The sequence below is a fragment of the Garra rufa genome, chromosome 9 (genome assembly GCF_049309525.1).
Source record: "Garra rufa chromosome 9, GarRuf1.0, whole genome shotgun sequence".
Taxonomy (NCBI): domain Eukaryota; kingdom Metazoa; phylum Chordata; class Actinopteri; order Cypriniformes; family Cyprinidae; genus Garra; species Garra rufa.
The window spans coordinates 29206499-29219993 of NC_133369.1; the positions used below are offsets into that span (position 1 = coordinate 29206499).

Genomic DNA, 13495 nt, shown 5'->3' on the forward strand with positions numbered 1-13495 from the left:
CAAATTAAATAAAGCTAAATAAGACCATGAAGAACCTCTGTAACTCAGGATCTTTTATTGAGCCAAATGTCTTTGGTACATGACGAACATTTTGATGATTAATAAAAACGGCTTTTCGTATACAGTAGTAACCGTATTCAACTCTTCATTTTGACTGTTGTGGTTGTTTAGTCATACTCCGTTTACTTCAAGGCATTCAAAAGAACACGTAAAGAAAAAAAAACACCTTCATTAGTAATAAAAGAAATCGTAATGAATTCATAAGCATTCCTCCATGCTGATCAAACAGGTGGTTCATTATTCTCTAAAATTTGCATTGATGCTTTTTTATTAATACATGAGGCATAAATACATTCATTTGCAATTAAGTCATTTGCGTTTGGTTGGGGATTAAAGTGCTTTGTTTACTGTGCTCATGCTGTTACAATGGACATAAGATCATGTGTAATTCCAGCCACTCATGAGGTTTGACTTAAAATGAGATGTAAAGTTGGCTTAGTAACTAGTAGTTAGTTTGTAACTCTATTTGATTGCAGCATTAGTTCTTAAGGCAAGACTTTCCTTTAGTTTCTAAACCCTCTGTAAAGTAATGTCTGATTTCACTGATTCAAGCAACTGATTGATGTTAACTGTTAAGTTTAATTGTGCAAATATAAAACACAAAATAATAGTGAAACACATTCGTTAGTATTTCAAATGCATTCAAATAATAAACACAGTTGAGGTCAAAAGTTTACACCTCCCTTTCTGAATTGGCAAAATGTTAATTTTACGAAAAAGAGGGGGATAATACAAAATGCATGTTATTGTTTATTTAGTATTGACCTAAATAAGATATTTCACATAAAAGATGTTTACATATAGTCCACAAGAGAAAATGTAGTGTATAATAATACTGTGTTGTTCCCTTGTTTGTCCTGAACAGTTAAACTGCCCGCTGTTCTTCAGAAAAATCCTTCAGATCCCACAAATTCTTTGGTTTTCCAGCATTTTTGTGTATTTGAACCCTTTTCTACAATTACTTGATTTTAAGATCCATCTTTTCACACTGAGGACAACTGAAGGACCCATATGCAACTATTACAGAAGGTTCAAACACTCACAGGAGGAAGAACCATGCATTAAGAGCTGGGGGGAGGGGTGAAAACTTTTGAACAGAATGGAGATGTGTACATTTTTCTTATTTTGCCGAAATGTCATATTTTTTCATTCAGTAGCCCTTCAGAAGCTACAAAAGATACTTTCATGCTTCCCAAAAGACAAAATAAGCAAAATTGACCTTGATCTTTAAATTCAAAAAGTTTTCACCCCCTGGCACTTCATGCATCATTTTTCCTTCTGGAGCATCATTGAGCGTTTGAACTGTTTGCAATAGTTGCGTATGAGTCCCTTAGTTGTCCTGAGTGTGAAAAGATGGATCTCAGAACCATACAGTTGTTGTTGGAAAGGGTTCAAATACACAAAAATGCTGGAAAACCAAACTTTGTGGGACCTGAAGGACTTTTCTGAAGAACAGCAGGCAGTTCAACTGTTCGGGACAAACAAGGGACTCATGAACAACTATCACTAAACAAAAAAGACAGCTGTGGATCATTCAGGTAAGAACACAGTATTAAGAAAGGAATGTAATGAAGGGAACTTTTGAACAGGGTCATTTTTATAAATTCAAGTATTATATTATATCTTTTATGTGAAATATCTTATTCAGGTCAGTACTAAATAAACAATAGCATGCATTTTGTATGATCCCTTGTATTTTGGTAAAATAATTAACATTTTGCAAATTGTCCTAATTGAAATTTGGCCTAATCCTGACTTAGTCCCTTGGCCTTCTCTGTGAAACCGGGCCTATGTATTTTAAAAGTTGTGTTCAATAAAACCATATGCTTTTGACACTTTATTCGAACTAATTACTGCCTTGTTGCTATTATATGTTTTTAAAATCATTTTTAAAGCTATTGTTTGCTTTGGTCTACTTTTATTACAACTAAAAATGTAATTATAATTATCTGATTACTCGATTAATCTTCTGAATAATCGACCGATTACTCAATTACCAAAATAATCGTTAATGAGAGCTCCATTCATTACAATTATTTAACTGCTCCCAATTGAGACGGAGCACCCCAAACTCAAATCGTAAATATCAAACATTTTTGATCAGGCTTCCTCTGACTTGATACCCATGATAGCCAATGGGAGCGAGCAAGCGTCACCTACTGGATGTTGCGTGTACTGAGAAATAACGTCACCTGTACGTTTTTGTTCTATTTTGTTTTTCACTGTACAACAGAACACGTGTCAGGAGAGCCAGCTGACAACTTTGACTGTCCATTGTTCTTAATGTGGTTTTTCTTCTCTAGCCAAGTTTAATCTCGCAAGTCTTCGTGAGATTACATGTGACTACAATCAACAAGTGTGTGGTCTTGCCGTCTGGTTAAATCATCTAGTCTGCGTATTCAGAGAACTATAAGACTAAAAGTTGGTTGAAACTGTCTTCATGTCTGTGGTCTCCCATGGTTTTAAAAATCAGTTAACGGAGGAGTTCACAGAATGAAATTTCCTGATAATTTTCTCATGCCCATGTCATCCAAGATCTTTATTCGGTAGCAAAGAAGTTTTTTGAGGAAAACATTCCAGGATTTTTTTTTTTTCATATAGTGAACTTTAACAGGGGAGCTTTGAAGGGCTCTACACGATCCTAGCCAGGGAATAAGGTCTTATCTAGCAAAACAATTGGTCATTTTCTTAAAAACGCTGGGTCGGTATCTGCATGTGTCACACATGGTATGTGAGATCAAGCTAGTGCAAGATGAGCATTTGTGGTTAAAAAGCATGTAAATTTGTATTTTTCCTAAAAAATGACCAACTGTTTTTCTAGATAAGACCCTTATTCCTTGGCTGGGATCGCGTAGAGCCCTTTGAAGCTGCATTGAAACTGCAGTTTGGACCATCAACCAATTGGCCACCAAATCCTGGAATGTTTTCCTCAAAACGCTTATTGCTTTTTGACAGAAGAAAGAAAGAAATTAACATCTTAGATGACATGGGGGGTCAGAGAATTTTCATTCTGGAAGTGAACTTCTCCTTTAAGATTTAAAAATTGTCTAGTGTGTGCCAGACATAAAAAAAAAAAAAAAAAAGGTTTTACATTTTGTTGAAACATGGCATGCACAAGTTACAGGGCAACAGACAGGACTGTGTATAGTTCCATGCTGGAGAGCTATTTACTGTAGATTTATTCATACAATGTTCTCTTCATTAAAATGTAAATGAGTGAAAATATCAACTTAATCATATCTAAAGGATTAAAGGATTGCAATCTATTAGATGAAACATGTGGGATTTCAAACAGTCTGTTAGTTTCCTGGTCGCTTCTGTGTACATTTCCATTAATGCCCTTTTAGATCTAAGCCTCATATAATAATAACAACATTTAAAGCAATTATTCATGCATGAGAAAAATAACTGGGATCAGGCAAGAAGCATCATGAACGGTGTCATTCACACTGTATAAACACAAGGGGACATAATGTAGCATGTGTGCTACCGTGAGACCTAAAAATACAGCAACAGATCAGCATTTAGGCTGAGGTTACAAAAAGAGGTCAAGCAGGTTCGAGTCTCCTCCACATTCCTGTAAGTAACTTTGTGCGTCTGAGCATTTCCTCTCACTGAAACGGGCCGCTCTGTCGCACCGTCTGCTTTACACGGTCTGAGGTGGAACTAAAAGAAAAAAGGTCACATTTATCAAGCGTTCAATAAAAATATGACTATTCTTGTAGCGTAACTAATGTATGTGGTAGTGTACCTTCTGTCTTCGGTGGCTGAGGGCCTTCCACTGGACTAGATCTGTAGAGAAAAAAACAAAAATAGACAATTATTCCACTAAGCCACACTTGTCCATTGAAGCCAGGGGTGTCAAACTCGGCTTATGGAGGGACACAGTTCTGCCAAGATTAGCTCCAACTAAACTTGTAACACACAAACTTAATGCATTCCAAACACTCAAAATTAGGATTTTTCCCACCTCCTATTCGGAAATAACGTGTGGATGAGACACTGCTTGAAGTGGGATATCTGAACTTAACAGAATGCGTCAATTTGACGTCACTGCTTCCAATGAGCATGGTGTGGATTTACCTGTCAAACTTTAAAACATTAGACATTAAGTTTATACACTAATTTTAGCTTTTCGTCAGCTGTCTTCAAAACAAAAAGCAGCATTTGGTCCTTTTTTCTTCTGTTTTGGCCATAACTGACAAATACGTTAATGTAGTAACATGTGACTGACTGGAACTCACTTAAGTTGGAATTGTGACATTTCAACTCTGATGTTCCCACTTCCAAACTTGTCTAAAACGCGGCATAAAATTTTAGCTGGTTCAGGTGTGTTTAATTAGAGTTAGAGCTAAACTCTGCAGAGCTGGGCCCTCTAGAAGTTTGACAACCCTGGTTTACGCCCTTGGAAATATTCAGCAAGCATGCGCATCTGCTTTAGTCAAATGTAAGTGGTGTTGCTTGATTTTATGCAAGGGTCTGTATCAAACGTTTCAGATCATCTCAGGATGACATGCTCAGCATTTTATCAGGCTGCATCTACATTAATCTGGTTCCATTTAAAAACAGCATATAGTTTTAAAACATTCTTCATCTACACTACAGTTTTCAAGTGTTTTCTTAAATCATCTCATCCACACTGGGATGAGCAACTGATTGATGGACACATAGGAAAACGCTAAATCATCTTACAGCGTATGCTAAATATTTAATTAAAGGGATATATCACCCAAAAATGAAAATTGGGTCATTATTTGCTCACCCTCATGTCATTCCAAACAGACCTTTGTTCACCACTGGAACACAAACTAAGATATTTTTGATGAAATCTGAGAGCTTTCTGACCCTGCATTGACAGCAACGCAACTGACACGTTCAAGGCCCAGAAAAGTAATAAGGACAGTAGGTATGTTTCCATTACAGATTTGGGCAAAATTTTGGCTGTATTTTATAAATGTCAATGACAGAGTTTCCATAAGTCATGGTAATGGATTTTGGTGGGATATTGACAGACTTTGGCCATATTTAATTGAAGGAGGCGTATACATGTATCTTTACAGGAGCGTGGAGAGCTGAAATGTGTGCAGCTGAGCCGTTACGCACCGCAGATGTGTGCTGTGTAATTTGTCCAAGTATTAATGGCAACGAAAGCCCCTTCTACTTGAGAGCGGGCATGTATAAAGTGTTTTGCAGAAGTTACAGTACATTGAAGAATAATCATATGGCTTTTTACCTGCCATGTGACCTGTAAATGCAGGGAAAAAAAATTCCACTTCAATTTTGTGAACTATTCCTTTTTCAAATTGCCTGAAAAACCACCCCATGCTAGTGTTAAAGCTTTTTTGCGATATATGGGAGTTTTTGCGAAATTGATATTTCCATTAGGCATATTTTCAATTCGCAATTTCAATTTGCGCAGTTTGAAGGGTAATGGAATTGCAGCTACTGTTAAAATAGTTCATGTGACATCAGTGGGTCAACTGAAATGTTAGCTTGTAAGAATCTTTTTGTGCGTGCAAAGAAAGCAAAAATGACGACTTTTTTCAACAATTTCGTCTCTTCCTTGTCAGTCTTTGACACAGGTTCAAGAAAGTACCATGATGGGTTTGGAACGACACGAGGGTGAGTAATTAATGACAGAATATTTATTTTTGGGTGAACTATCCCTTCAAAGCTCACTAAGATGATACCGAGAGACTCAAAGGTATAGTTCAACCAAAAATGAAAATTACCCATGATTTACTCACCCTTAAGCCAGTCTTAGGTGTATATGTCTTTCTTCTTTTAAACAAATACAGTTGGAGTTATATTAAAAATACCCTGGCTCTTCCAAGTTTTATATAGGCAGTAATTGGTGGTCAAGGTCTATCAATCATAAAAAGTACTTTTTGATGGTGGATGGATGGATGCACTTTATTTTGCTTCAAAATCTTGGCCAACATTCACTGCCATTATAAATCTTGTAAGAGCCAAGACAATTTTAAGTATTCATCTGAAAGAAGGGTTTGAGGGTGGGTAAATCATGGAGTAATTTACATTTTTGGATGAACCATTTCTTTAATGAGCTTCTTAAAGTAGTTCTTAAAGTTCTCATGCTCTTCTTCTGGCATGATCATTTTATTAACTAAAATAAAAGTGGAGTTTAAAATAACTCCACTTTTACAGTTCACACTACAACATTTTCAAATTTGTCCATTTCTGAGAGCATCTTCTCTGTAAACAGAAGACCAAAAAAACAGAATTTAGAGAAAAAGATGTGTTTTCAAATGTAGCTGGATTAGTGTAGAGGTAGCCTTCACTTTAGTTCTTGACTTGAGGAAGTGCGTTCTTAGTTTGAACATATTATTGAACCATAAGAGTCTTTGACACATCCGGGCGTGCAATTAAAACATGCAGCTGTTTGAATGGATAGACAGTGTTGTTGAGCTGAAAAAGAAGCTGGTCAGTTCAAAAACCAATAACTTTATCAACCAGGGGCAGCATTCAAAGAGTAAAGGAGCTCTCCGGTAAACAGACATGGCGTCATCGATTTGAGGTACATCTTTTTTCCTTTCAGGACGTTTCCTCATCCTTTATTCGGACTCATTCCACATGCAGAGTCAAGGCTGCACATTTGTGTGAAAAACTCTTACTTGGATTTTGAGCATTTGAACTTTTTACCTGTCAGGGCAAAAAACATTTAGAGATGGTGAAATATATATATAATCGAGAGGGACGTAGATTGGGGTCAATAAAACTTCATTTTAGCCAGATTGGAAGAAATGCATTCAATCTCATTTAAATTGGCTGTACTTCAAAGTACTTCAATGGACAAATGGTTTAGTGGATTGAGCGAATTTAATGCTTTCATTGCACTGATTGAAGTCAGATTAGATTGACTGTAATGTCAGGCAAATGTCAGGATAGAATAGGACAATATTTGGCCAAGATACAACTATTTGAAAATCTGAGGGTGCAAAAATTGTCCAAATGAAGTTCTTAGTAATGCAAATTACTAATCAAAATTAACTTCTGATATATTTACGGTAAGAAATGTACTAAATATCTTCATGGAACATGATCTTTACTTAATAGCCTAATGATTTTTGCCATAAAAGAAAAATCGATTATTTTAACCCATGCAATTTATTGTTGCTATTGCAAATATACCGGTGCTACTTATGACTAGTTTTGTGGTCCAGGGTCACATTTTATAGAATGTCAATGATTAATATGTAAATGACTTACTCAGAGCAATAAGAATCCCGGCTACGAACATAACCACAGCAAGGATGACGCCCGTGGTCCGCAATGTCTCGTAATCTAAGATCAGATATCAAGAATGGTGAAATAACTTTTTATTAGCTGTAAATTTAAAAAAAAAAATACACATTTCCATGCAATATTCCCCTGCTTACCATAATGAAAGGCACTCTGGTCCATATACATGTATGACTCTGTAAACACATTTAAGCATAGCATTTTGAACAACTACGAATCAAAAGGAACATTTATAATAGTCTTCATGGATCTTAGGAATGTGATTCAACATGTAGACAAAGGAAGAGAGAAGTAAGGAAGACAATGCAGGGGACAGAGTTCAGCACCATGGACAGATGCTTATTAAATATATCCTATAAATATGGGAATATTATACTAGAGTCTAATGAGCTCTCAAATAACGAGCTTATTAGCTTCAGACTGCAATCGTTTGAAATACTAATCACATAAATAGTGATCTCAATTAGCTGCTGAGCATGTACGAGGCAGAAGGGCATCTTGCATCTCAAGTGTTTTCAGCTGAGAACTTCAGTAATTCGGGTTATTGATTCGCTGCATAACGAGACTGCAGGCTCAGCGAAAACTGGTTGGATGTGTAAGCGCTCTGAGAACTGCAGTCTCCACCCGCAAATGGCAAGTGGACTTTCCTCTAGTAATAATCAATAAAGCTGTTCAAAATGCCAATATTGAGTGCTTTTAGCACCTATGTGATTTTTTTTTTTTTTTTTGAAAATAACATGCAAGATACACAACTTTGTGATGGGACTTGTGTCCCATAAGAATTGGCTCTAGCGCAATGATGCGGTTGTGTCTGAACTTCAGGGGTCTATAACGGCTTACTTAGCGATTTTCAGCACTCCTCTAACTCTTAAAGACACAGTTCACTTTAATATTAAAATTCTAACGTCATTTGCTTACCCTTGTGTCGTTACAAAGCTTTATGACTATGTATTTCTTCTGAGGAACACAAAATGAGATGTCATGTAGAATAACAGTCGTATAGAAAAACGAGACTGTCTTTCTAACAATTAATTTTGTGTTAAAACACAAAATAGGTGAACTACCCATTTAAAACGTCCGTCAAATAGCAAGTAAAGATAAGTTTTACATGTTTTTCAAGTACCTGCAGTATCCAAACAAATTTAAGAAATGGGCTAAGTTAGACTGGAATCGGTGAAAATGCATACATAGCTACATATATGTAACTGTATTAGTAATTCCTGTCAAATTACATAGCATACCAGACTATTTCAATGAATATTCTTGTGTTATACTTATGACGAACAGAAAAAGTCAATCAGCAGTAGGCTACACATCTTCAAATTAGTTTGATAATTCATTATGGCACAACCATGCAGTTTTTACTTAAATTAAATAGACAAACCTGTTGAAGCTGCCATTACTGCAGTGAGGGTTTTCTTTATCTTGCTATAGACTCAGCACCCTGAATGAAGAGAGCCTGCTGTGGAGCACTGCGGCGATGCTGCACTTCGGAAGTGACATACTTACGCCCCCTAGCTGCACAGGGGCGTCAGTGTTCCCCTAATTCGATAGGGGAAGCTCCCAGACGCGGTGTTGGGCAGATAAAATTCATCCTGGCCAATGCGGTGGGTATCCCTAGCCAAACACCTTCCCCCAGTGAAAACATGCGACAGATAACCCCACCTATGCAGCAACAGGACTGGGGACTACGGGAGGATTAAGACGGAAAGTGGGAGATGTACTTCAGGAAGCTTGAGTGTGGATGGTTTCATTTTAGAGCCTCGAGATGTTAAGTATTTTTACGCGTTTAAACAAAAAACATTTATCAAATTCGTAACGCCGACAAAATCATATTAATAGGTTATAGTCTGTCTACACTTATATCCCATATACGAGTCAATTTACACATATTATGCCTGCTCAAATACACACGCGAAGCGATAAATGCCCATTGTCGAAAGATAAACTCTGACAAGGCGTTGACTGCTTATTTTTACAGCTTCTCGATAGATAGAAATAAGCGGCCAACAATGGCAAGCCGTTTTAGCCTAAACTATACCATGCGTTACTCGTCGTAACTGCATTTTTATTAGTAGCAATTAAATTACAGAGTTTTTTAATTCAGTTCCTAGTAACAATGCCAATTAGAGCTCTCAAAATCAATTTTAACTTGTTACAATTACAATTAGAGAGTTCTCTAATTCAATTACTAGTTACTATTACAATTAGAGAGCTCTACAAATACATTTTTACCAGTCATATGTCTCCACTGACTTCCATTCATTTTTAATTGCAGAGCTCTAGCACAGAATTTTTACTAGTAAGAATTACAATTAGAGAGCATTACAATTGAATTCTTACTAGTAAGAACTGAATTAGAGAGCTCTTTATTTCAATTACAGAGCTCTGCAATTAATTATCTTTAATGTGTTTTTTACTAGTAACAATTAAATTACAGAGCGCTTTAATTCAGTTCCTACTAGTAACAATACCAATTAGAGAGCTCTCTAATTCAATTACTAGTAACTAGGGATGTAACGGTATTGTAAATACCGTCGTACCGCAATAACAAATTTTTTCGATACTACCGTGGTCGCATGACTCGATAAAACAATAGGTCTTCTGAGAAAAGTTTGCTCAGGCGAATGGAGCGAACGGGAGGTAGCGGGAACTACATTTCCCATCAGCCCAGGCGTGGCCATCATCCATTGCGGTCTATTGTCGCTATAGACTGTAGCAGCAAGGAACAGAGATGGAAATGGTCGAACCTGCTCCGTCTGAAGTGCGTATGCGTTACGTATTCTTTTCAGCACCCATGTCCGGCAGTACGTCCTAGAAGCGGTGCCTTTGCAGCAGCGCAGCGATCGCTTCGGCACCGTGACCGAGTCTATTTTTGGCTGCGCTGTCTGCGCTGAATTAATGTTACAGTGCATTGTTCGCTGTAAAAATTAACATGGATTGACACGGAAATGTACCATAAATGCATATAAATTTCACAGTTAACACGTGGCTTTTTGGCTAGGTTTAAAATAAGGAAAGGTGCAGTTTTAAATAAACTAGGCAACATAATAGATGCACTTGTCCAGGTAGAAAAGTTTTTTAAAGGATTGTTTTTAATAAAGATTTAATGTGAAAGAAAGGCATGAGAGCCTACTGCACTGCAAAAAAATGCTTTTCTTACTTAGAATTTTGTCTTGTTTCCAGCCAAAATATCTAAATATTATTAAATCAAGAAGGATTTTCTAGACAAGTAAAAATTGTCTTGTTTTTAGTATAACCAGTCAAAATTAAGTGAGTTTTTGTTTAAAACAAGCTTAAATAATCTGTCAATGGGGTAAGAAAAAAAATCTTATTTCAAGCAGACAACTAGATTGACAACTCATTCAGCTAAACTGATTTGACTGTTTTTTACATGCTTTAATAATTTTTTATTACTAAAATAGTTACTAAAGTTTCTGTTTCAAAGTTTACAGATAGATGGCAAATGTGTATGCCATTGATATGTTCAGTGTTCATGTAAACTGTTTAATAAACACTTCTGGCACTTTTTTCGTGTCTCTTCATTAGTTTTGTTTTTCCTGTAAATGATTCAATAAATACCGTACCGTGAAGTTTTGATACCGTTACATCCCTACTAGTAACAATTACAATTATAGAGCTCTCTAAATCAATTTTTACTAGTAATAATTCCAATGAAAGAGCTCTCTAATTCAGCTTTTACTAGTAAGAATTCCGATTAGAGAGCTCTCTAATTCAATTGTTACTAGTAAGAACTGAATTAGAGAGCTCTTTAATTCAGTTACAGAGCTCTGCAATTAAACATATCTTTAATGTGTTTTTTTTTACTAGTAAAAATTTAATTATAGAGCTCTGTAATTGCATTTTTACTAGTAATAATTAAATTAGAGAGCTCTCTAATCAGAATTGTTACTAGTAAAAACTGATTTAGAGAGCTCTTTAATTGTAATTGTTACTAATAATAATTCAATTGTAGAGCTCTGTAAATAAAAATTAATGGAAGTCAATGGAGACATATGACTACTAAAAATTAATTTGTAGAGCTCTCTAATTGGAATTGTTACTAGTAAGAATTGAATTAGAATGCCCTGTAATAGTTTCCCCACTCTATGACGTCACTTTGTAGGCAAAAACCGGGAAGCGAGTTAGCATTTTAGCACTTCCGGTTCCATCGTCCCAAAGTTTTTTGAAAGGGATTTTGGTTAAAACCATAGACTGTAAAAAATATGGACGTAGTGTCCGTGACGTCACCCGTAGGATTCTGAAGCGCTATTTTGAAGCCTATAGTGGGCGGGAGTCGGCCGTCGCCATCTTGAAATCGCGTCACCGCGCGTCACTCCCGGATAATCAAAAATGGGCAAAAAGGCGGGACGTGGGTGGAGCTGGTTGCTGAAACCACGCCTGCCTAGCGCACCAGTGGTGAGAGCAGCGGCAATCCCCGTCACTCAAGTGACCACGCCCTTAATTATGCTGAACTTTAAGGCTTAATATAACTTAAACGGATGAGTTATAAAAAAAATTCACCCCCCTCACAGTTGACATGAAGGGCAAAACTAGCTATATAGACCAAAACCATTTTTTGAACCAGGCTTTAAACATACTTTTTTCTGCTGTAAAGTTGGGCATTTTAACATGGGGAGTCAATGGGACTGACTCCCTTCTGCAGCCAGTCGATGAATTGCAGTTTAAGTCACTTCCGTGTTGGTTTCAATAGAGAGAGCGGGAGGTTGCCCCTTGGTTAAAACCCTTAAATAAGGTCTGTGATTAACACAAGCTCAAGATACCTTCACGTTTTATTGTAAGACATAAAACACACCAGTTACACCCCACTAATGATTTTTTTTAAAAATAGTTACGTTTCTTAAAGAAGACGGTTGCTAACAAGTTGCTAAATGGGACTACAGGCGCTGTCGGAGACATTAAACGTCATCACGCACAAGCAGCCGATCGGCCTAATCGTCATGGTTATAGTTTCACCACTCTATAAGCATTGTTACTAGTAAAACATGAATTATAGAGCTCTGTAATTGAATTGTTACTAGTAAAAATGCAATTACGACAAGCAACGTTTAGTATATTTTAGGCTAAAACGGCTTGCCATATAGATAGAAATAAGCGGCCAACAAGAACATTACAAGAACACAACATCAAATCGTCATGAATTAGTTTTTTCCCTGTGAACTAGTACCTTAAAATGTACAATAGGCCACAAAACTTTTGTTTATAATGCATCTCTTCGGTTCCTACTTCTTCAGACCTGTGTTTTCGTTTTCTGTCCTTATTTTGGAAGCTCTCCGATACCATTCTTCTTTCCATTTGTAGTCGTTATATCGCTTTGAATCGCAAGACGGCGCCAATGATCCACTCCAACTTGTGGTGATATAAAAAAAAGACCGCGAAAGTGCCAAGACACTTTAGGGGGCATGTCACTACTGGATCCGTACCTTTACACGATTTGCACCGCGCATGTGCAGAAACGCAGGTTTTGCTTTGCAAATTTAATAATAAATATAATAAAAGCTTTAAAACATGTGTTCATGACTGTGTTATCGATTTTTACATTTACTTTATTTTTTTAATTTTTTCTACAGGTCGGGTAGTGTCACAAACACATTACATTGTTAGTTTTATAACATTATTATATATTATTTTGATATATTATTTTATAGGCTATTTAACAAACTGCCTTAAATTGTGTCGTCGTACTTTAGACAGGAAGTAGAAAAAAATGTAAAATCGATAACACAGTCAAGAACACATGTTTTAGTTTTCATTATATTTATTATTAAATTTGTAAAGCAAAACCTGCGTTTCTGTAGCCTACATGTGCTGTGCAAATCGTGTAAAGGTACGGATCGAGTAGTGACAGGGCATGCTATGGGCAACATTCATTCCACAGAAATATCTGACCACACAACCAATCAGAGTTAAGTATTCCTGGGACCTGTAATACGATGTTCTACGTGCACTGACAAGTTTTTTTTTTTTTTTAACTTTATTAAAAAGCTAGATATTGCCGCAACATCAATGACACAGCTGCGACATTAAACTGCTTGTACTATTACTACTAATAACAGGGTCTACTATTTATAACACGGACCGAATACGAGAGACAGACCATGGAAGATGCCAAGTACACATTAAGACGGTTACATTTTCACGACCACACTTGATA

The 13495-nt window shown here is 36.5% G+C and overlaps 1 protein-coding gene across 2 annotated transcripts; it reads right to left on the reverse strand.

Moving 5' to 3' along the window:
- Positions 1-38: 38 nt before the first annotated feature.
- fxyd7 (FXYD domain containing ion transport regulator 7) lies at positions 39-8823 on the reverse strand. Of its 2 annotated transcripts, XM_073847398.1 has the most exons (6): positions 8705-8823; positions 7458-7496; positions 7288-7362; positions 6693-6720; positions 3812-3852; positions 3560-3726 (listed from the first exon to the last, which is right to left on the reverse strand). In XM_073847398.1, exons 1-6 carry the CDS (start codon positions 8718-8720, stop codon positions 3707-3709), a joined length of 219 nt encoding a protein of 72 aa, XP_073703499.1. In that variant the 5' UTR covers positions 8721-8823; the 3' UTR covers positions 3560-3706. The 2 variants fall into 2 exon arrangements, with proteins under 2 accessions (XP_073703498.1, XP_073703499.1); XM_073847397.1 differs by lacking the exon at positions 6693-6720 and having other exon boundaries at positions 39-3726; positions 8705-8821.
- Between the last annotated feature and the right edge of the window lie 4672 nt (positions 8824-13495).

What these genes read in the sequence shown, in the direction of transcription:
- fxyd7 (XM_073847397.1), bottom strand. An exon ending in CCAGAGTGCCTTTCATTATG is followed by an intron (nt 7,363 to 7,457) that starts GTAAGCAGGGGA and finishes ATCTGATCTTAG; the next exon opens with ATTACGAGACATTGCGGACC. An exon ending in TCAGCCACCGAAGACAGAAG is followed by an intron (nt 3,727 to 3,811) that starts GTACACTACCAC and finishes TTTTTCTTTTAG; the next exon opens with TTCCACCTCAGACCGTGTAA.